The sequence below is a fragment of the Euprymna scolopes genome, chromosome 1 (assembly GCF_053919585.1).
Source record: "Euprymna scolopes isolate OS-2025 chromosome 1, ASM5391958v1, whole genome shotgun sequence".
NCBI lineage: Eukaryota > Metazoa > Mollusca > Cephalopoda > Sepiida > Sepiolidae > Euprymna > Euprymna scolopes.
The window spans coordinates 199,462,078-199,489,149 of NC_136482.1; the positions used below are offsets into that span (position 1 = coordinate 199,462,078).

Genomic DNA, 27,072 nt, shown 5'->3' on the forward strand with positions numbered 1-27,072 from the left:
AATGTGTTAAATATTGTAAGGCAAAACAGAGGATATACAAGTAAATATTAGTAAATGTGTTAAATATTGTAAGGCAAAACAGAGGATATACAAGTACATATTAGTAAATGTGTTAAATATTGTAAGGCAAAACAGAGGATATACAAGTACATATTAGTAAATGTGTTAAATATTGTAAGGCAAAACAGAGGATATACAAGTAAATATTAGTAAATGTGTTAAATATTGTAAGGCAAAACAGAGGATATACAAGTAAATATTAGTAAATGTGTTAAATATTGTAAGGCAAAACAGAGGATATACAAGTACATATTAGTAAATGTGTTAAATATTGTAAGGCAAAACAGAGGATATACAAGTAAATATTAGTAAATGTGTTAAATATTGTAAGGCAAAACAGAGGATATACAAGTACATATTAGTAAATGTGTTAAATATTGTAAGGCAAAACAGAGGATATACAAGTAAATATTAGTAAATGTGTTAAATATTGTAAGGCAAAACAGAGGATATACAAGTAAATATTAGTAAATGTGTTAAATATTGTAAGGCAAAACAGAGGATATACAAGTACATATTAGTAAATGTGTTAAATATTGTAAGACAAAACAGAGGATATACAAGTAAATATTAGTAAATGTGTTAAATATTGTAAGGCAAAACAGAGGATATACAAGTAAATATTAGTAAATGTGTTAAATATTGTAAGGCAAAACAGAGGATATACAAGTAAATATTAGTAAATGTGTTAAATATTGTAAGGCAAAACAGAGGATATACAAGTACATATTAGTAAATGTGTTAAATATTGTAAGGCAAAACAGAGGATATACAAGTACATATTAGTAAATGTGTTAAATATTGTAAGGCAAAACAGAGGATATACAAGTAAATATTAGTAAATGTGTTAAATATTGTAAGGCAAAACAGAGGATATACAAGTAAATATTAGTAAATGTGTTAAATATTGTAAGGCAAAACAGAGGATATACAAGTAAATATTAGTAAATGTGTTAAATATTGTAAGGCAAAACAGAGGATATACAAGTAAATATTAGTAAATGTGTTAAATATTGTAAGGCAAAACAGAGGATATACAAGTAAATATTAGTAAATGTGTTAAATATTGTAAGGCAAAACAGAGGATATACAAGTAAATATTAGTAAATGTGTTAAATATTGTAAGGCAAAACAGAGGATATACAAGTACATATTAGTAAATGTGTTAAATATTGTAAGGCAAAACAGAGGATATACAAGTAAATATTAGTAAATGTGTTAAATATTGTAAGGCAAAACAGAGGATATACAAGTAAATATTAGTAAATGTGTTAAATATTGTAAGGCAAAACAGAGGATATACAAGTAAATATTAGTAAATGTGTTAAATATTGTAAGGCAAAACAGAGGATATACAAGTACATATTAGTAAATGTGTTAAATATTGTAAGGCAAAACAGAGGATATACAAGTACATATTAGTAAATGTGTTAAATATTGTAAGGCAAAACAGAGGATATACAAGTAAATATTAGTAAATGTGTTAAATATTGTAAGGCAAAACAGAGGATATACAAGTAAATATTAGTAAATGTGTTAAATATTGTAAGGCAAAACAGAGGATATACAAGTACATATTAGTAAATGTGTTAAATATTGTAAGACAAAACAGAGGATATACAAGTAAATATTAGTAAATGTGTTAAATATTGTAAGGCAAAACAGAGGATATACAAGTAAATATTAGTAAATGTGTTAAATATTGTAAGGCAAAACAGAGGATATACAAGTAAATATTAGTAAATGTGTTAAATATTGTAAGGCAAAACAGAGGATATACAAGTAAATATTAGTAAATGTGTTAAATATTGTAAGGCAAAACAGAGGATATACAAGTAAATATTAGTAAATGTGTTAAATATTGTAAGGCAAAACAGAGGATATACAATTAAATATTAGTAAATGTGTTAAATATTGTAAGGCAAAACAGAGGATATACAATTAAATATTAGTAAATGTGTTAAATATTGTAAGGCAAAACAGAGGATATACAAGTAAATATTAGTAAATGTGTTAAATATTGTAAGGCAAAACAGAGGATATACAAGTAAATATTAGTAAATGTGTTAAATATTGTAAGGCAAAACAGAGGATATACAAGTAAATATTAGTAAATGTGTTAAATATTGTAAGGCAAAACAGAGGATATACAAGTACATATTAGTAAATGTGTTAAATATTGTAAGGCAAAACAGAGGATATACAAGTAAATATTAGTAAATGTGTTAAATATTGTAAGGCAAAACAGAGGATATACAAGTAAATATTAGTAAATGTGTTAAATATTGTAAGGCAAAACAGAGGATATACAAGTAAATATTAGTAAATGTGTTAAATATTGTAAGGCAAAACAGAGGATATACAAGTAAATATTAGTAAATGTGTTAAATATTGTAAGGCAAAACAGAGGATATACAAGTAAATATTAGTAAATGTGTTAAATATTGTAAGGCAAAACAGAGGATATACAATTAAATATTAGTAAATGTGTTAAATATTGTAAGGCAAAACAGAGGATATACAAGTAAATATTAGTAAATGTGTTAAATATTGTAAGGCAAAACAGAGGATATACAAGTAAATATTAGTAAATGTGTTAAATATTGTAAGGCAAAACAGAGGATATACAAGTACATATTAGTAAATGTGTTCAATATTGTAAGGCAAAACAGAGGATATACAAGTAAATATTAGTAAATGTGTTAAATATTGTAAGGCAAAACAGAGGATATACAAGTAAATATTAGTAAATGTGTTAAATATTGTAAGGCAAAACAGAGGATATACAAGTAAATATTAGTAAATGTGTTAAATATTGTAAGGCAAAACAGAGGATATACAATTAAATATTAGTAAATGTGTTAAATATTGTAAGGCAAAACAGAGGATATACAAGTAAATATTAGTAAATGTGTTAAATATTGTAAGGCAAAACAGAGGATATACAAGTAAATATTAGTAAATGTGTTAAATATTGTAAGGCAAAACAGAGGATATACAAGTACATATTAGTAAATGTGTTAAATATTGTAAGGCAAAACAGAGGATATACAAGTAAATATTAGTAAATGTGTTAAATATTGTAAGGCAAAACAGAGGATATACAAGTAAATATTAGTAAATGTGTTAAATATTGTAAGGCAAAACAGAGGATATACAAGTAAATATTAGTAAATGTGTTAAATATTGTAAGGCAAAACAGAGGATATACAAGTAAATATTAGTAAATGTGTTAAATATTGTAAGGCAAAACAGAGGATATACAATTAAATATTAGTAAATGTGTTAAATATTGTAAGGCAAAACAGAGGATATACAAGTAAATATTAGTAAATGTGTTAAATATTGTAAGGCAAAACAGAGGATATACAAGTAAATATTAGTAAATGTGTTAAATATTGTAAGGCAAAACAGAGGATATACAAGTACATATTAGTAAATGTGTTAAATATTGTAAGGCAAAACAGAGGATATACAAGTAAATATTAGTAAATGTGTTAAATATTGTAAGGCAAAACAGAGGATATACAAGTAAATATTAGTAAATGTGTTAAATATTGTAAGGCAAAACAGAGGATATACAAGTAAATATTAGTAAATGTGTTAAATATTGTAAGGCAAAACAGAGGATATACAAGTAAATATTAGTAAATGTGTTAAATATTGTAAGGCAAAACAGAGGATATACAATTAAATATTAGTAAATGTGTTAAATATTGTAAGGCAAAACAGAGGATATACAAGTAAATATTAGTAAATGTGTTAAATATTGTAAGGCAAAACAGAGGATATACAAGTAAATATTAGTAAATGTGTTAAATATTGTAAGGCAAAACAGAGGATATACAAGTAAATATTAGTAAATGTGTTAAATATTGTAAGGCAAAACAGAGGATATACAATTAAATATTAGTAAATGTGTTAAATATTGTAAGGCAAAACAGAGGATATACAAGTAAATATTAGTAAATGTGTTAAATATTGTAAGGCAAAACAGAGGATATACAAGTAAATATTAGTAAATGTGTTAAATATTGTAAGGCAAAACAGAGGATATACAAGTAAATATTAGTAAATGTGTTAAATATTGTAAGGCAAAACAGAGGATATACAAGTAAATATTAGTAAATGTGTTAAATATTGTAAGGCAAAACAGAGGATATACAATTAAATATTAGTAAATGTGTTAAATATTGTAAGGCAAAACAGAGGATATACAAGTAAATATTAGTAAATGTGTTAAATATTGTAAGGCAAAACAGAGGATATACAAGTAAATATTAGTAAATGTGTTAAATATTGTAAGGCAAAACAGAGGATATACAAGTAAATATTAGTAAATGTGTTAAATATTGTAAGGCAAAACAGAGGATATACAAGTAAATATTAGTAAATGTGTTAAATATTGTAAGGCAAAACAGAGGATATACAAGTAAATATTAGTAAATGTGTTAAATATTGTAAGGCAAAACAGAGGATATACAAGTACATATTAGTAAATGTGTTAAATATTGTAAGGCAAAACAGAGGATATACAAGTAAATATTAGTAAATGTGTTAAATATTGTAAGGCAAAACAGAGGATATACAATTAAATATTAGTAAATGTGTTAAATATTGTAAGGCAAAACAGAGGATATACAAGTAAATATTAGTAAATGTGTTAAATATTGTAAGGCAAAACAGAGGATATACAAGTAAATATTAGTAAATGTGTTAAATATTGTAAGGCAAAACAGAGGATATACAAGTAAATATTAGTAAATGTGTTAAATATTGTAAGGCAAAACAGAGGATATACAAGTAAATATTAGTAAATGTGTTAAATATTGTAAGGCAAAACAGAGGATATACAAGTAAATATTAGTAAATGTGTTAAATATTGTAAGGCAAAACAGAGGATATACAAGTAAATATTAGTAAATGTGTTAAATATTGTAAGGCAAAACAGAGGATATACAAGTAAATATTAGTAAATGTGTTAAATATTGTAAGGCAAAACAGAGGATATACAAGTAAATATTAGTAAATGTGTTAAATATTGTAAGGCAAAACAGAGGATATACAAGTAAATATTAGTAAATGTGTTAAATATTGTAAGGCAAAACAGAGGATATACAATTAAATATTAGTAAATGTGTTAAATATTGTAAGGCAAAACAGAGGATATACAAGTAAATATTAGTAAATGTGTTAAATATTGTAAGGCAAAACAGAGGATATACAAGTAAATATTAGTAAATGTGTTAAATATTGTAAGGCAAAACAGAGGATATACAAGTACATATTAGTAAATGTGTTAAATATTGTAAGGCAAAACAGAGGATATACAAGTAAATATTAGTAAATGTGTTAAATATTGTAAGGCAAAACAGAGGATATACAAGTAAATATTAGTAAATGTGTTAAATATTGTAAGGCAAAACAGAGGATATACAAGTAAATATTAGTAAATGTGTTAAATATTGTAAGGCAAAACAGAGGATATACAATTAAATATTAGTAAATGTGTTAAATATTGTAAGGCAAAACAGAGGATATACAAGTAAATATTAGTAAATGTGTTAAATATGTAATTTGAATTTTTGTTAATAAATATTTTTTAACTAAGTATATTTTCATTTGCATTTTATCAAAGATGTAGTGTAAATTTCATTCAAATTAACTTGATCATTTTTGAAAAATATGAAAATAAAACAATGTACCAAGTACTTTATCTACCCACTATATATATATATATATATATATATATATATATATATATATATATATATGATGATTGCAACGTCTTGTCAGACGAGTGCCACTCCCTCAAACATTTAAAATCCCTGAGCCCAAATACCCGAGGGAGTATCTATACAAAGATTATGTTACAGAGTCTTAGCTTTGTACGACAGCTAAGTCTCTCTCTCGGTTCAAAATGTTGAGATCCAGCAACAAGCAAGAGCAAGATAGCCAGCAACAAATTAAACTGCAGACCAGCTTAATGCGGGTACTGGTCTTCCGCTTTATGGTTTTTTAAATCAGAGATGTGCTTCTAGAAAGGTTGCCTTCACCACGGCTTACGGGAGCCCTCTCCACCCCAATACACACACACACACACACACACACACACACACACACACGCACACACACACACACACACACACACACACACACACACACACACACACACACACACACACACACACACACACGCACACACACACACACACACACACGCACACACACACACAAAATATACACGGTGCTAGTTGGCCGTTGACCCAGAAAAAGAGTTCATTCGCCCTTTGGAAGGTCTTGTTTTTAATCCTTCAGGGAGACTAGCCGTCCTCCTCACCAAACAAGTCTGGTGGGGGAACCAGTTTAGTCGCCGGTGACCCGACCATGAGGCAGGTAGTACTGGGTTACATGTTACCAGTAGCATATGACATGATCTGACATACAATTATATATATATATTAAGTATATATATATATATATATATATATATATATATATATATATATATATGTATATATATATATAAATATATATATATATATATATTTATATATATACATACGTACACATACATACATATATATAGAAAGAGGTTTGTGTTTATTATAAACTTTTTACGCAAATATTACGCAAGTATAAATAATGTAGAATATCTGCATGAATATAATTACACGTAATAGTTAACTAATGATGATCATCCCTTATAAATAGTGAAAAAACTAATAGGGAATCAATTAAAATGACTGTTTAAAAGAATATGCAAATTAGCTAGATCTTTTGCAGATGAATACAATTCCACGACTCATATATGAAGGCAAAGCACGAGAAAAATTCACCAAAAATAAATATGGATGCTATTGTGGTTTCGAAGCACACAACAAAACAGGGTTACCTGTTTATTCAGGAAGGCATCTTTGACATATGTAAGTTAACCATCTGCTGAAGAGTGTGCCGGACTGCCGGACGTTTGCAGGATTATAATTATTATTATGCATGTGCTGTCACAGAATTTAGGAGCTGCTGAAGATTGCATACTGAACCCTTATTCAATATATATATATATATATATATATATATATATATATACGTACATATATATACGTACACATCCCTATATATACAGGGTGACCCCCCTCAGAAAACGAGCCCCAACTCTAATTAGGCCCCGTTTCTTAGCGTTTTGTCCGAATGAAATGAGATTTTGGTCATGACTAGTTTATTATATTCCAAACATCACATCAAAACACTAGGGTTTTTGGCCTTTTTTTCTCCGTTCTACCATACCCTAACTAGATGGCCTCCATTTAGCTCCATGCATTTCTTGAGGCGCAGCACGAAGTTGTCCATGACGTTCTTACAGACCGAATTGGTAATGGCTCCCATCTCCTCCCTGATGGCTTCCTTGAGTTCCGTGATGGTTCTGGGTTTCCCTGCGTAGACTCTGTCCTTAAGATAGCCCCAAAGAAAAAAAATCTGAGGGGCTTAGGTCCGGGCTATGGGGTGCCCACTCAAAATCATTCTTGAAACTGATCACTCAGCCTCCGAAGTTCTCTTTCGGCCAATCTCGGGACAGGTTTGAGGTGTGAGAACTTGCTCCGTCCTGCTGGACCCAGAACTTGCTCATGAGCGACGGGTAGATGGCCTGGAGTTCACTCTTGAAGGTTTTGAGGACCTCCACATACCGCTCCTTGGTGACTGTCACTGCTGCGCCAGATTCTTCGATGAAGATTGGTCCGATGATGCCTCTGGCCGAGATTGCAGCCAACACCGTGCACTTAGGAGAGTGCAGGGGCTTGGTGGACCCTCAGAAGACATTTGTCTTGGAGTTCGCCTTTCCATCAAGATAGAAGTGGGATTCAAATGAGGTCCAAAGCAGATTTTGGAAACTTGGTGTCTCCTCGATCTTCTTGAGCATCTTGACTGCCATAATCCTCCTCTGCTTTTGTCTGAGGCTGTAAGGGTCTGTAGCGTCTGTATTCTGTATAGGTAAGCCCTGATATCGTTCACCAGCATTCTCCTGCAAGTTTCATGGGACATACCGAGGGATTGACTGCGCTTACGCACAGAGCGTTTCGGACTCTGATGGAGAGACTCTCTCACTCTTTCGACCAGCTCGGCTGTTCGCTTCTTGGGACATACCTAGTGGCTTAGACGGTTCTCTCTGGCAGCGTTGAGGTTCTCCACGGCCCCATACTTCTTGAAGTGGTCCACCCAGTTCTGAAATCTGCTTTTGAATCGAGCCTTTTCACATTCGAACTGACGCATGAAACTGTCCTGGGTTTTCTTAAACGAGTCTGTCTTGTAGTAAAATTTAACACAGTGTATTCTTTGTCCCAGCTCCCACTGGGGTCTTGGTGTATTCACGGTCGTTGATTCTGCCATGTCCTGTAAAATAAGAGTAATTGGTGAATAAATAATGGAGATATCACATAGCGTGTACATGGGGCCCGTTTTTTTGGGGCACTCTGTATTCGTTGTTGGTCTTGACGAGATATTTTGGTTTGCTTTCTTTTTTGAGAAATAGAATTTATTTTTGAAATCATCAAAGACATTTTCTCGCCATTAAACAGTAAATCTATATTTATTTATTTGAAAAATAAAAAAAGATATACGAAGATTTTTTATTTAAATTCAGCCTTCGTTTGTTTGTTGTTTATATGTCACGTCACTTCAACATTCCAGTATTGTACGTTGCTAACATCCTTCTTAAAACACTTACACATACACACACATACACACATATACACACATATACACACATATACACATGTTTGTTCATATTTATCTTCACGTCTATGCTCCAAGTAAACATTTCCAATGACTCAAACATGTGACGTAGGAACAGCATTTTGTCTACTTGATCCACACCCACGAACTATAGTGACCGCCATTTTAAAACTTTTCCGATTGCATTATTTTTATCCAACCTTGTCTTCACCTTCGTTTTAATTTAGCATAGTTTATAAAAAAAGCAAACAGCTTCTTGGCATTTTCCCGGATTCATTTACTTTTCTGCCCACCTGCCATCATCCGATTTGTATTGGTTGCCATGACAACGCCGAACATTTCGCCATCGTTTCAACGAATGCTTTTATAATATAGCCACATTTTCAATCAATTTAATAGAAATATCTTCGAAGCATATTTCAAACCGACAATGGTGTTTTGTTGAACTATAGAAAAATGTGACACAAGGTCATTACTAATGTTCGAGAAAGGGACACTCTGGCACAGGGGCATTCAGAAGGAGGTGCTAGGGATGCCCAAGCACCTGTCCCTTTTACTTAGTTTAAAAGTGTCCTTTTCAGAGGAATGCCCCACCTAGACACCGTTTTTTCACTTGAGCATCTGCACTGAAAAGTTCCCTGCACGCCACTGCTCTGGCAATAGGCAAAAACAAAATGCCTTAGTATAGAAGGATTTCCCTACATTGACTAAAGACAAATTAACTTAAGTGTAACATAAGACAGATACTACACTTGGATCTTAGCCGAAGTTCTTGAAACTATTTACATGTTAATTTGCTTTGTTTTTAGTTTACATAGGTGATCCCCAAAATAAAAGTAAAAATCTCATAAAAACTTTTATCAACGTTTATAAAATTTCAAATAAAAACTTTTTTAAAACTTTTTTATAATCTTTCAAGTTTTAATCATCTTGACCGATTTGCATGAAATCTACGGCGTTAGAGGCAAACTTGTACTCCTCGTGACAGATTGTCAATCATTCAAACATATTCATCGTATTATTTGGATTCATCGAACTACTGCTCTCATCTTGAGTGTCATTTTCACAACGTTTCGCCATAATATTTAACTATCATTGAACTCTTTAGTAACTGTCGACCTCAAAGTGTTAAGAGTCGATGAGAGATAAAATTGTGCAATTTAATCTAACGAGACTGAAAACAAGATTCACAATAATTCAACGTCTTTTAAAATTTTGCCAGAATATTGAGAAGAGAAATTTCAACAAACGCAAATAACAAGAAGAGGGTTTTACCGAAATTGACACAAAATCATATTCTGTCAAACGCCGATCTTAGCAGAATCAAGTTTCAAAACGTAATGTGGAAAGATACCCTTACATCATTTGTAGACATTTATGCTGATGACACTACCATCAATGGTAACACATCTAAGACAGTAAACGATCAAGTTTTCTCCGATTCTCTCTCCTCTAATCTTGAGCAATTGGTGCAATGGGGAAAAGAGTGGCTGGTTACTTTTAATGCATCTAAAACCAAGCTTCTATCTTTACATCATCAACGTTCTGATTCCCATCTGGCATCAATTGAAATGAATGGCTCTCGTCTTGAGGAGGCCTAAAGTTTTGACAAGCTTCTGGGCTTGACGTTTACTCCTGATCTTAAATGGAACACGTACATCAAATATGTTGCCAAGGCCGCTGGAAAAATGGTGGGATCCTTCTATCGATCCGGTAGATATCTCACTGCTGATGCAATTCTCTATCTATATAAGAGCCAGGTAGTCCAAGGATGGAATACTGTTGCCACATCTGGGCAGAAGCTGCTAGAAAGGACTTGTCCTGTCTTGATAGAGTTCAAAATAGACTTTGTGGTCTCGTGGGAGATGTCCTTTTCTCTTCCCTGCAGCCTCTATCTCACAGAAGAGATATTACGAGTGCTGTATCGTTATTTTCATGGAAAGTGTTCGATGGTCCCCTCTCGCCAAACTTTCACAAGAAACACCCGTCTAGCTGAAAACACTATCAATAATTTCCCCCGCTCTTTATCTGTGCCTAAACCTAAACATAGATTCCATGAACAAAGCTTCTTTCTTAGAACTGCATGCTTGTGGAATTGTCTTCCGTTTTCCTGCTTTCCAGCTGACTACAATATGGTTGTCTTCAAGTCCAACGTAAACAAGTTCTTGATGAGCCGTTCCACTTTAGTTAACAAATTTACCAAATTTCCATTACTTACGATTACTATATTGTCCAATTGACTGCTGTACACTCTTTAACACTTATCCTCGAGTGGCCTCTTGGCCTTGATAAGTGGTGTTGCTTATGTAAAAAAAAAAGAAAATATACCGGGTGGAACGATAAAGTTGTCGCCCTAGAGAAAACAAAACTACAGCTTAATTTTAAAACTTTTATTGAAAGAACCAATTTAGGTAACTTGTAGTAGAGCTGACATTTATTGAACGTAGTCGCCTTTAGTAACAATCACTGCCGCGATACGGGTCCGGAACTGGGAGGACGACACGGGTCCAGAAATGGGAGCATGCCTTTTCCACAAGCGCCATAATTAGGGGGTTGGAATTACAACATAGTATGTAAATAAAGTATAAATCATCAGAAATAATTAATATAATAAAAGAATAAAGATAACGGGATACCTTATAAAGGGGGAAAATACAAATTATGAATGAATAATATAGACGGACCTAGCATAAATACCTTATTTCAAGTAACCCCCTTCCATAGTTATAACTTATTAATACATGTAATTAAATAAACATTATTAATATATATAATTAAATAAACATTATTAATATATATGTAATTAAATAAACATTACTAATATATATAATTAAATAAACATTATTAATATATAATTAAATAAACATTATTAATATATATAATTCAATAAACATTATTAATATATATAATTAAATAAACATTATTAATATATATAATTAAATAAACATTATTAATATATATAATTTAATAAACATTATTGATATATATAATTAAATAAACATTATTAATATATATAATTAAATAAACATTATTAATATATATAATTAAATAAACATTATTAATATATATAATTCAATAAACATTATTAATATATATAATTAAATAAACATTATTAATATATATAATTAAATAAACATTATTAATATATATAATTAAATAAACATTATTAATATATATAATTAAATAAACATTATTAATATATATAATTCAATAAACATTATTAATATATATAATCCAATAAACATTATTAATATATATAATTAAATAAACATTATTAATATATATAATTAAATAAACATTGTTAATATATATAATTAAAGAAACATTATTAATATATATAATTCAATAAACATTATTAATATATATAATTAAATAAACATTATTAATATATATAATTCAATAAACATTATTAATATATATAATTCAATAAACATTATTAATATATATAATTAAAGAAACATTATTAATATATATAATTAAATAAACATTATTAATAAATATAATTAAATAAACATTATTAATATATATAATTAAATAAACATTATTAATATATATAATGAAACAAACATTATTAATATATATAATTTAATAAATATTATTAATATATATAATTCAATAAACATTATTAATATATATAATTAAATAAACATTATTAATATATATAATTCAAGAAACATTATTAATATATATAATTAAATAAACATTATTAATATATATAATGAAACAAACATTATTAATATATATAATTTAATAAATATTATTAATATATATAATTAAATAAACATTATTAATATATATAATTAAATAAACATTATTAATATATATAATTCAAGAAACATTATTAATATATATAAATTCAAGAAGCATTATTAATATATATAATTAAATAAACATTATTAATATACATAATTAAATAAACATTATTAATATATATAATTAAATAAACATTATTAATATATATAATTAAATAAACATTATTAATATATATAATTAAATAAACATTATTAATATATATAATTAAATAAACATTATTAATATATATAATTAACTAAACATTGTTAATATATATAATTAAATAAACATTATTAATATATATAATTAAATAAACATTATTACTATATATAATTCAATAAACAGTATTAATATATATAATTAAATAAACATTATTAATATATATAATTAAATAAACATTAGTAATATATATAATTAAATAAACATTATTAATATATATAATTAAATAAACATTATTAATATATATAATTAAATAAACATTATTAATATATATAATTAAATAAACATTATTAATATATATAATTAAATAAACATTGTTAATATATATAATTAAATAAACATTATTAATATATATAATTAAATAAACATTATTAATACATATAATTCAATAAACATTATTAATATATATAATTCAATAAACATTATTAATATATATAATTAAATAAACATTATTAATATATATAATTCAATAAACATTATTAATATATATAATTAAATAAACATTATTAATATATATAATTAAATAAACATTATTAATATATATAATTCAATAAACATTATTAATATATATAATTCAATAAACATTATTAATATATATAATTAAATAAACATTATCAATATATATAATTAAATAAACATTATTAATATATATAATTAAATAAACATTATTAATATATATAATTCAATAAACATTATTAATATATATAATAAAATAAACATTATTAATATATATAATTAAATAAACATTAAACATATATATAATTAAATAAACAGTATTAATATATATAATTAAATAAACATTATTAATATATATAATTAAATAAACATTATTAATATATATAATTAAATAAACATTATTAATATATATAATTAAATAAACATTATTAATATATTATTAAATAAACATTATTAATATATATAATTAAATAAACATTATTAATATATATAATTAAATAAACATTATTAATATATATAATTCAATAAACATTATTAATATATATAATTAAATAAACATTATTAATATATATAATTAAATAAACATTATTAATATATATAATTAAATAAACATTATTAATATATATAATTAAATAAACATTATTAATATATATAATTAAATAAACATTATTAATATATATAATCCAATAAACATTATTAATATATATAATTAAATAAACATTATTAATATATATAATTAAATAAACATTGTTAATATATATAATTAAAGAAACATTATTAATATATATAATTCAATAAACATTATTAATATATATAATTAAATAAACATTATTAATATATATAATTCAATAAACATTATTAATATATATAATTCAATAAACATTATTAATATATATAATTAAAGAAACATTATTAATATATATAATTAAATAAACATTATTAATAAATATAATTAAATAAACATTATTAATATATATAATTAAATAAACATTATTAATATATATAATGAAACAAACATTATTAATATATATAATTTAATAAATATTATTAATATATATAATTCAATAAACATTATTAATATATATAATTAAATAAACATTATTAATATATATAATTCAAGAAACATTATTAATATATATAATTAAATAAACATTATTAATATATATAATGAAACAAACATTATTAATATATATAATTTAATAAATATTATTAATATATATAATTAAATAAACATTATTAATATATATAATTAAATAAACATTATTAATATATATAATTCAAGAAACATTATTAATATATATAAATTCAAGAAGCATTATTAATATATATAATTAAATAAACATTATTAATATACATAATTAAATAAACATTATTAATATATATAATTAAATAAACATTATTAATATATATAATTAAATAAACATTGTTAATATATATAATTAAATAAACATTATTAATATATATAATTAAATAAACATTATTAATACATATAATTCAATAAACATTATTAATATATATAATTCAATAAACATTATTAATATATATAATTAAATAAACATTATTAATATATATAATTCAATAAACATTATTAATATATATAATTAAATAAACATTATTAATATATATAATTAAATAAACATTATTAATATATATAATTCAATAAACATTATTAATATATATAATTCAATAAACATTATTAATATATATAATTAAATAAACATTATCAATATATATAATTAAATAAACATTATTAATATATATAATTAAATAAACATTATTAATATATATAATTCAATAAACATTATTAATATATATAATTAAATAAACATTATTAATATATATAATTAAATAAACATTAAACATATATATAATTAAATAAACAGTATTAATATATATAATTAAATAAACATTATTAATATATATAATTAAATAAACATTATTAATATATATAATTAAATAAACATTATTAATATATATAATTAAATAAACATTATTAATATATTATTAAATAAACATTATTAATATATATAATTAAATAAACATTATTAATATATATAATTAAATAAACATTATTAATATATATAATTCAATAAACATTATTAATATATATAATTAAATAAACATTATTAATATATATAATTAAATAAACATTGTTAATATATATAATTAAATAAACATTGTTAATATATATAATTCAATAAACATAATTAATACATATAATTAAATAAACATTATTAATATATATAATTAAATAAACATTATTAATATATATAATTCAATAAACATTATTAATATATATAATTAAATAAACATTATTAATATATATAATTAAATAAACATTGTTAATATATATAATTAAATAAACATTGTTAATATATATAATTAAATAAACATTGTTAATATATATAATTCAATAAACATAATTAATACATATAATTCAATAAACATTATTAATATATATAATTAAATAAACATTATTAATATATATAATTAAATAAACATTATTAATATATATAATTAAATAAACATTAAACATATATATAATTAAACATCCTCTTTAATTCACTTACACTATATTCTTCCCGAGTGTTTAGTTACGCATATTGCACGTATATATCAAACCCGCCATGGCATACGTGCTATACCCATTCATTACATAATAAAAGTTATATTCCACAAATATGACAAAGACCACTTTAGTTCTCGCATTCCATCCCCAAACAGTCTCCAAATTTTATCTCATATTGCACAATTATTTCGTTCCTAATGTAGACATCGCATCCCTATTATGTTACCTAGCATCTTCTCTCCTCTACTGATGAGAAGCATTAGGCTTCGAAATACCATGGTATAAAGAATTTTACTTATCCTACACCCATGATTGATGTATCATTCTTATTGAATAAATGAATAAATCTATATGCATTAGTATATATTTTTATATTGTCGTTTTCTTATATACTATCTCTCTCTCTTTCTCTCTCTCTCTCTCTCTCTCTCTCTCTGGAGCCAGAGATAGCTTCTGTCGTCGGGTTATAATCTATCGACCAATGTTAATCGTGACTCCCTGCATTGAAGATTCCCGAACGGATGAAACACTAGTATATGTAGGTATTTAATAAGTATTATAGTAAATAATTATATATATACACACAGGCGGCAAAACGAAAGTCCGCACTTGTAATTTTTTCAAACTTCAAATTAAAACTAAATTTAATGTAACTGTTTAAACAAACTATACCTCATTTGATTGGCCTTTTATTCTTCTATAATTTTACCTGTTCATATTTGACTTTTTATTGAAATATTCTAGTGCTCACGTCAATTTAAAAACATAACTTTAAATTGAGGAGGCAAAAAGAATGTCCGCACAATGGAAAATTGTTATTTAAATGTAACGTTAGGACATTAATGCAACACAAATACAACAGCAACACAATGAACTAGTTAATATTTAGTAGAATAGCCCTTCTGCAATTTGACAGCCTGCAATCTTTTGGGAATTCCTTGAATTAGACTGCAGCAATACTCCGGGAAAAGCGCATCCCACTTTTCTTTAATTTTTGTCCAAAGTTTATCCAAATTTGAAATTGTATCATTGCGTAGCTGTTGCTTGCTGTAATTCCATACGTTTTCGATAGGATTGAAGTCTGGAGATTGTGCAGGCCAATCCAAACACGGAACGTTGGACGTTGATAAACGTGTAGAAGTTGAACGAATTTGACTACGAGACTCTACCTCATCCGTCATACTCCCCAGACCTCTCACCTACCGACTACCACTTTTCTCAAGCATCTCGACAACTTTTCTGCGTAAAAATGCTTCAAAAACCTTAATAATATCAAAAAGGTCTTCAGCAGCTTCATCGCCATCAGAACGATTTTTTTTACGTTACTTGCATAAATACAATTGTTTTGCGTTGGCGAAAGTATGTTAATTCTGATGGTGTTTATTTCGACCAATAAATTTTTGTTTGATCATCTAAATTGAAAAGTTAAAAACCGCAAGAACTTTCTTGTCAACCTGTAAATTGCTGTAATCTTTTTTATTTCAATTCTTTTCAGTTTAGCAACAAAGCCAGTTTCTACTGCATGCGCAGAACGTGAACTAATGGATGACCATGCTGACACAGCCATAACTTCCAAGGCAGATCGTAGAAGGTAAGGAAACGAATCCCAATCAAAAATCAGTATCGATTTACTCATAATGAACTTTTCGTGAATGTTACGAAAACATGATACATTTTTGTTTTGTTTGCAGATGTAAATACACTTATTTTCTAGTTCTGTTATATGTGCACACACGCACACACACACACAAACACACACGCACACACGCACACACACACACACGCACACACACACGCACACACACACACACGCACGCACACAGACACACACGCACACACACACACGCACACACACACACACACACACGCGCACACACACACACACACACACACACACACACACACACACACACACACACACACACATATATATAAGTTAATTTTGTTGTTTTTATTAGCGAAAGTAGCAGCGTGGGAGCGCCATCTTTTTGTTCAAATTCATATAACTAAGTGGTAGAGAATTTTAAATACCTGAATTATATATATATATATATATATATATATATTCTGAAAGAGAGAAAGACATATATATATATGCTGAAAGAGAGAGAGAGAGGGATATATATATATATATATATATATATATATGCTTTTTATTTGCTTTTACATAAGCAGTAATATGTTGCTACACAGACATGAGCATATTTCGGTCAGCTAGTTTTTAGTAACTAGAGACCTTTCAAGTAATACAGCTTATACGAAACCTGTCATGACCTCAATTATTATATAATTGTTTCTGCGTTACGAAACAGTTGCTGTCAAGAACTGAACATTTTAACATGCTGAAAAAAATAAACGGTAAGATGAACAACATATTGAAATTTGGAATATACATTTTTGTAATTTAATTGTATATGTTCTGTCGTTAAATTCAGCATACATCGAGTTTCATAAATAAAAGGATGAATAAACGGTGAAATATAATTGAATAAGCATATTTTCCCCATAAACGTATATATATATATATATATATATATATATATATATATATATATATATATATATATGCCCACACACATGTGTTTACTGCGGGCGCGCGTATGCTGAGAGAATAGGATTTGGTTTTCCTTTCGAAACATACATGATGATTTAAATGGAATTGTAGAAGGCGGTATAATGCAGAAGTAACGGAAAGACACAAGCTGAAGCAGGTGAGAAATTTATTAATACAACTTATAAATACATGTGTACATATTCATATTTCATATGACGAAGAGATCTTTCTCGAAATATTATATTACACGGACATACCACCAGACCGACTTTCACAGGTGACCACTGTGCAAATATAAATATACTGCGTATATGAAATATGAATATGTACACATGTATTTATAAGTTGTATTAATAAATTTCTCACCTGCTTCAGCTTGTGTCTTTCCGTTACTTCTGCATTGTACCGCCTTCTACAATTCTATTTAACTACATACTATACAATGCTTCAAGTAAACTACACTCACCTCTTATACATGATGATTATTTTGTCTTCATTGTTTAATGATTAATCGAAGAATGTTAACAATATTCAATAATTATAAAATGATTCTATTAAATTCTACAAGGGACTATTACCGGCCGGATAGATTGGTGAATTATAAATTCGTAGAACTGTTCAATTATCATTTCCTTATTCGTAACGGCAACAAGAGGAGCCTAACAACCAATATGTCACCAATTACCTAAGCTTAACTGCCGATCGGTTAAAAATGCCTGTTTCTTAAAACGTGAATTTGTTCGATCAGTCTAAGCATCCGAATCTTTCTGCTTCACACAATCAACATCTAACTTTAGTTTAGGTTTTTGTAAAATGTGAAATGTGGTTCTTGTACCCCAGTTTCTTGTGTGGCTTCCTTGTCCGAAAATAAAATCATCATGGAAGATTAAAATAACCTAATCAGAAAAAAAAAATTAGAACAAGATGGTGCTGTGTAACGATCTTTGTTTAATTTGGCGCCTTTTAATTTGCCATCTTTTGTTAACTTCCGGGAATCTGTTGAATCAGTGAGGTTTTAATTCTCGACGAAGATGATTAAGAAAATTATAAACGCAGAAGTGAAACGATATGAGAATGTAATTATTTGATCGGGCAATCTTCCAAAAAATAACGAATAATGTATTTCAAGTTTTGTTGAGGCGAGACTCTGAATAGACAATGCGGAAGTGACGTCAGCATACGCGGCTTCCCTAGATGTCTACTTTCATTGTTTGGAAGGAACGTTTACTGCAATATTAAACAGCATCAAAAACGAATTTTACTCAGCAGACAGTGATTTCTTTGGAACATTAATCGTAAGTTAAAATTAAGTTTAAACATATATGCATTTTTACAACAGTCGAAATATTAATATATATTCGAGCATGCGCACTGAGCGACATTTTGCAGACATTAGCATGTTTTAAAGTTAAACAAAGACATCTAAAATATATCGTTTCTTATCAATAGTTTATGTTTATAATAAAGCACGGTTTTTGCATGTCAAAAATTAAAGGAAAAATGAAACTGAAAACAATAATTAAATTGAAAAAAGTAAAAATCTCTACAATTTAAAAAGTCACTTTGTGTGTGTGTGTGCTCATTCCTCATATGTTCCGAAACGGCTGAGCTTATCTTTTGCAAATTTCACACAAAGCTAATTTATATGTCTGGCAGTGTTCTTAGATGTTTTGTACAGAAATTCATCCGATAAATATTGAAAATCGAAAATATCCGATCCTAAAAATATTTTTTTTTCTTACAGATAAAATAATAATTTTTACGATAATCAGAAAAAATAGCAACTTTATAGTTAAATATTTAGAAATTTATAATCAATCGGAATCAGTAATTGTATCGGAATCGGGAAAAATATTGGAATCGTTCCATCACTAATATATGTATAATCTGTTTGTGAAAACTTTCTTACGAAACGAAACAGGAAATTTCCGGGTTTGGTTACATTTTCCGATGATTCCAAGCATCTCTTTCGTTGGTCTGTCACGTTTTCTTTTGTTGGTCTGTCTAATTTGCAGTTGCATTTTCATCAATTGATTCAATGGATGATGCGTCCAACTATTCACTGTATGAGGCTCGGTCTGTTCACATGTCTGCCACGCTCAAGTTTGGAATTACAGTTTCGCTGCGCTTTCGCGCGTGTTTTATGCAAACTAGAACATTACCCGTCCCAGGATAGGTAAAATTAATTCTCAGATTCGAAAAATTTTATATAATTTTTATTACACTCACGTAGATTAAAATTAAAAGTAATAATGCTACTGAAACTTATGTTCGGAATCCTTATCCAATTTTGATCCAAATCCATCATATGAGTTTGATTTTTGAAAATACGGCTTACGCTTAAACGATCTTAAGAAGAAAATTAAATTCATGGCAGCTTTCTTAATTGGTATCTAATGACCACGAATCAAATGCAATGTTAATCTGAAATATTTGAATTTTCAAATAGGATTTCAGATAACATTACAACTCTCTAAAAATCTGCAACCTTGCGTTAGTCACCTGGCTGTTCCAAACATGGTAAGTTCCATGACGTGTTTATACACCCAATACAAAATGTTTATGGTGTTATTATTTTGTCAAATATAATTATCTTGCTGGTTTAGAATATATGTACAGTTGCTATTGAAAAGTTTGAATCACATTTGAATCTTGTTGATATTAATATAAAATAATACAATAAAATAAATTTTAAAACCAAGGAAAAATTTAAAACAAAAATTACATTTAGATCACATTTCTTTAAAAATACCACAAAAAAAACAAAACAAAAAAAAAAAACGGAAAGTTACTGAGATATATGCATGCGAGTATCATGTTTTTTCTAAACAGTTCACTTTTTGTAAGTAAAAATAATACTCGAGCTGAGATCGAAACCAAAACCTACTGACAGTGAGTCAATGACGATAACCATTAGGCCAGCTTGATTGACCTATAAACAATGTTTTCAAACTACTTATTCTTAATATAAGTAATATGCCATGTGAACGATTCACGCATGCGCATTCGTGAAACAGTTGAAAAGCAGATAAAAATCCGATGACACTCAGGTAACAATTTAAAATTTTTGACCCCTTAACAGTCCTTTTTTTTCAGATGAAAACCTATTTAAAGGTTTCCGCATGTCTGAATACCCTATATACTAAATTTCAAGTCTGTAGATCCAAAATTCGTTGAGTATATAGGTTGAGAAGTGTCCTCACACATTCTCACTTTTATAGATAATGTAGATTGATTAGCTTCGGAGTGAAAACTCTACACAAAAATATATAAACATATACGCCTACGTAACTTTATAGAAATCGAGACTTTTATCGCTAAATCATATGGTCTTAAATAGTGATGTTTAAGTTTGAAGTAACGCGTTCATCGTTAGCGTATGTTGAGAACAGCCGTTTCTTAGACATTTTCTTTCTTTCGCGCACTTGTATCTTACGGCAGATATTCGAGGTATGTTGACACCGATGAACTTTCAACTGATGAAGAAGTTTGTTCAGCGAGGGAGGATTCGCAGATCGACTGTAACTTGGTAGAATTCGAAAACATTTAGACGTAGTAGCAGCAATAGTAGCTTTAGTTGCCGTGCAGAGACCTTAACGTATGTAGCGTCGACTTGAGTTGTAATTTTAGCGATAGTCGAAACAAGAGCAAAAAAAAAAAAAAAAAAAAAAGGCGGGAGGGTTAGCAATTGAAAGCAACATCGGAAGAGGCTGATCGCGAGGCAAAGCAATGGCTTTAGCAAGTAGGCATCTCAGTTTACAACGCACGGATCTGGGATGAATATGTAAGCATCTCTTTTGTTCGTGATAGAAGCAAAATAGAAAGAAGAAGAAAAAGAAAAGGACAAAAAAAAGCAAAAAAAAATAAAAAAAAAATGAACCAGAAATCGTTCAGGTGCACGGATTAAAATAAAATAGTTGTGGCACATACGATAAATATATTTGGGGGCCTTTACTCTCGAACCCCAGGAAAAATATGGTTCATAATACTTCATGAATCTAAAAGAAAAAAGGAGCCCAAACAAGCCCGCCCTCCCTAAGAAAATGAAAAAATTAAAAAATGTAATTCGAAATTAATGTTTTATTAAACAGTCTTCCGTTTTTGTTTTTGTATATTTGTAATAGTGATTTCTTTTAATCAATACTGTTTGCTCTCCGTCTAACAGACATGCTGTTGCTAGTCTCAGTCTTTTCTATAAATACTAATGATACTAAATACTTCTTATGGTATTTGTTCTTCAGAATTATCTGCTCTATTCCCTGCTTCCTTTGTTCCAGCTCGTTTGACTCATTGATCTAGTGGTCTTCATCAATTCACTACTTTAATACCTCATTGTAATACAACTTCTTATTCCAGTAGATTCTTTTCAGAAACTGCAAGATTGCGGAACTCTCTTCCTGCTGACTGTTTTCCTCCTACTTATAGCCTTGGTCTTTTTTTTTTTTTTTTTTTTACATAGGCATCACCACATTATCAAGGCCCAGAGGCCACTCAAGGATAAGGGTTAAAGAGTGTACAGTAGAAATTGGTCAATATAGTAATCATTAGTAATGAAAATTTGGTAAATTTAATAACTTATATGGAACGGCTCATCAAGAACTTATTTACTTTAGACTTGAACACAACCATATTGTAGTCAGCCGGAAAGCAGGAAAACGGAAGACTATTCCACAGGCGTGCAGTTCTAAGAAAGAAGCTTTGTTCATGGAATCTACGTTTAGGTTTAGGCACAGATAAAGAGTGGGGGAAATTATTGATAGTGTTTACAGCTAGACGAGTGTTTCTTGTGAAAGTTTGGCGAGGGGGGGCCATAGATTGAAGCTCAGTTGAACACTTTCCATGAAAATAACGATACATCAGAGACAAACTCGCAACATCTCTTCTGTGAGATAGAGGTTGCAAGGAGGAGAAAAGGACATCTCCTACGAGGCTACGAAGTCTATTTTGAACTCTATCAAGGCAGGACAAGTCCTTTCTAGCAGCTCCTGCCCAGATGTGGCAACAGTATTCCATCCTTGGACGTACCTGGCTCTTATATAGATAGAGAATAGCATCAGCAGTGAGATATCTACCGGATCGATAGAAAGATCCCACCATTTTTCCAGCGGCCTTGGCAACAGAATTGATATACGTGTTCCATTTAAGATCAGGAGTAATGGTCAAGCCCAGAAGCTTGTCAAAACTTGAGGCCTCCTGAAGACGAGAGCCATTCATTTCAATTGATGACAAATGTGGATTAGAATGTTGATGATGTAAAGAGAGAAGCTTGGTTTTAGATGCATTAAAAGTAACCAGCCACTCCTTTCCCCATTGTACTACGTGCTCAAGATCAGAGGAGAGAGAATTGGAGAGAACTTGGTCGTTTACTGTCTTAGATGTGCTACCATAAATGGTAGTGTCGTCAGCATAAATGTCTACAAATGATGTAAGGATATGATTTGGAAGATCATTAATGTAGATCAGAGCATCTTTCGTTCTTGTTAGTTCCTTACATCAAATGGCTTCACGCATTGTCTGGAGTGATTTCCATAAAAAATATCAGGAATGCATCCTTAATTAAATTATTAGTTTATGCGTTTGCGGTCGGCAGCGTGAAGTGTCATTTTTTATTCCGAAGTTTTTTTTAATGATTCTTAGGATATCATCACATCCGTGATGCTTTGATTGTACAAATGTATTAATTCCCCAACTTTTTATATTTTCTATGATGAAATTTAAAATGGAGGCGGAGAGACCTAGAGGATCGACGTTTCACCCGTCTTATGCGGGTTTTCTCAATAGGGATGGTCAATGACGAGAGGGTCGTGTATTTAGGGCTATATATACTAATAGAGGGAAGTCTTTATGTAAATTAAGCATTTATATATATATATATATATATATATATATATATATATACACACACACATATATATACATGTATATATATATATATATATATATATATATATATATATATATATATATATATATATATATAACTACTTCATTTACTCACATAAAATTAATATTAGTAGATTGGCAAATGAGAGCAGATTCGATTAAACGACGAGTTGATTTATTGTTTATGTGTTTTAGGAGATTCGCATTATTAAAGTCGAAATTTCAGCCCCTGTCCCATCGACTAAACGTTGCATCCCTCTGCCTGTTCTACAAGTATTTTAATGGTGAATGCTGTGATGAACTGCAGACACTTGTGCCCCCACGACGTGAACACCCTCGACAGACCCGACAAGCTGCAAAATCCCACCCCCACACTGTAGAGATCCCTAGATGTAAAAGGTCTTTCTACTCCGGTAGTTTCTTCCCCAGAACTGCTAGACTTTGGAATTCCATACCTGGTCACTGCTTCCCCAACTGTACTGACATGCAGAAGTTCAAGTGCAACGTGAACCAACATCTTGCTCCCCAAATCCCTACATAGTACCCCAGTAGTTGTTTCCCCTGATAGTAGCCCCCTACACCAAAGTGGCAATGTGCTTTGTTTGGGGTGAAAATGTAAAAAAAAAAAAAAAAAAAATGACCATCCCCATAATGTGATAGAAAATAGCATTAAGTGTATTTTTATTTTTCACACTTCTTTTGTGTTCATATAATCTCTTGTTAAGATCGCGTCGCGTTTCTCCTATGTATATTTTGCCGCAATCAAGGCAGGGCGTGGAGTATACTCCGGCTTTTATTTTAGTATTAGTGTTAGATACAGATTAACAGGTTAGATCTCTGATTGTCGAGGAGTTTTTTTTTGTGAAATTTAGATGACGATTCTGTCTAGATTTTTGTAAATGGCGCTGTTACTGTTAGTGGACAGGATTAATTTTCAGCTATGCATTTGGTTATTTTGGGACTGTCTTGATTCCATTTTAAGAATCATATTTTCTATTATAAAATAAATTTAGGAAAATCAGACATTTTAATGGTAGTTACAAATGACTCTTAATAACTTGCACGTTGTCCCATCTCTCTAAACATTAAACCAATATAATAACAATAAACCAACACAATTACGTTTCTGAATTTTGAAGATGAGCATTAGTTGTTCGTATTATTTATACTAGCAGGACTTGTGGAAATTTCACAGCCGCATCTTTCATATGGAATAAATTGTTGCTGGACATTCTGTGAACGTTCAGTGTGAATAGAGATCCTGAGATATTGCATCCCTTTTGTTAAAACTGTAATAGTATTTATCTAAATAATCTGATTAATGTAGTGTCAGAATATATTTTGTTATTTTGGTTTATCGCCAATATATTTATAGGAGTCTGTGACATATTTCCATTGTATGGACGTCGGGTGCGCACGGAAACCCACGATATCATTATACCGCCTTTAGACAGAACAGATACTACCCTTAAATCTTAGCCAGAAGACCAACAAGGTATATTTTAGTTTCACGTACGGCCCAAAAGCGACATTTTTTTTTTATTTATATATTTTTTTTATATTGCATATTCGGTGATAGGGAGATTCTATTTATTAAAAAGGAGGGGGAAAAACAATAACATACTACGAATATTAAATTAGTTTATAGATATAATGTTAATAGATTTAATGTTCGTAGTAGGGCTATGACAACAGCATATTCTTTTCATTGTTTTGACTCTCGAGTATATATCCGACACAGTTAGATACAGTTAATCAACCGAGAACCACATCACTCTATATAAAAGCATATAAAATATCAACGAATACACATTCGAGAGTCAAAATAATGAAAAGAATATGCTGTTGTCCCAGTAATAACATATTATCTCTCTCCCTTTTAATACATAGACTTTCCCAATCAAATAATTTATAATTTGGAAACCGTGACACACGTATGGTATTAATATAGAGATTCTTCGGACTACTATTCTCATATTGAGTATCATTTTTACAACGTATCGGCAGATGTAACATCCGACCTTCTTCATGTGTATCTTGTCAAATTCGGGAATGTTTCTGTCGAACTTAGGAATTTGGACGGAATTTCGGACGGATCCCTTTATTTACTTCATGGCGGTTGCATGCTCTTGTTCCGTCAGCCATGACTGGATAGAGGTCCCAATTAATTCGTAATTGTATTTTTCGATCGCTCATACTGAGGGTTGAATCTTTAACCTTCAGGAGAATACACTTTTACAATTTATTTTTCCAAGTACTCTTACCATTACACCATGGATCCTTGCGAAGAATCCAAGAAATACAAACAGCACCATTGCACTAATGTGTAATTTTGGTTGTGAGTGCTGGACCATCACCAACACCAAGAGGAAGAGACTAGAGGCAACTGAAACTTGGTTCCTGAGGAGAATTTCAAAGATATTCTGAACAGGAAAGAAAACAAACCACGAAGTATTAGAAATGGCAAACACAGAAAGGTTTCTAATAAGAAGAGTGCGAAAAAGACGAATGAGATTCATGGGTCATGTCTACAGAAAAAAAGTGTGGAATAGAACGAATTAGTTTGATGGGAAAGATCACGGGTAGAAGAAGCAGAGGAGAAACATAAGTTGACAATCTGAACACTTGGACAACATAAAAAATGAGCAACAATGAATTTATGAATGTCCAGAGAGAGATAGATAGAGATAGATAGATAGATAGAGAGAGAGAGAGAGAGAGAGAGAGAGAGAGAGAGAGAGAGAGAGAGAGAGCAATAACTGTCAATGCCTAGACCAGTTAGGGAACCACTTGAATGACTGAACATAAC

The 27,072-nt window shown here is 28.7% G+C and overlaps 1 protein-coding gene across 16 annotated transcripts in view; it reads left to right on the plus strand.

Annotated features, from left to right (window-relative positions):
- LOC145279450 (E3 ubiquitin-protein ligase TRIM45-like) overlaps nucleotides 1–27,072 on the plus strand; it is a 556,560-nt gene that overhangs the window by 222,992 nt on the left and 306,496 nt on the right. For all 16 annotated transcript variants that reach the window (XR_013868407.1, XR_013868402.1, XR_013868415.1 and 13 more), the window contains one exon: nucleotides 17,322–17,417. Coding sequence is in view for 12 of the 16 variants with exons in the window: in XM_080130727.1 (XP_079986853.1) it covers nucleotides 17,368–17,417 (50 nt within the window). In the remaining 4 variants the exon portion in view is untranslated. The remainder of the gene's footprint in view (nucleotides 1–17,321; nucleotides 17,418–27,072) is intronic.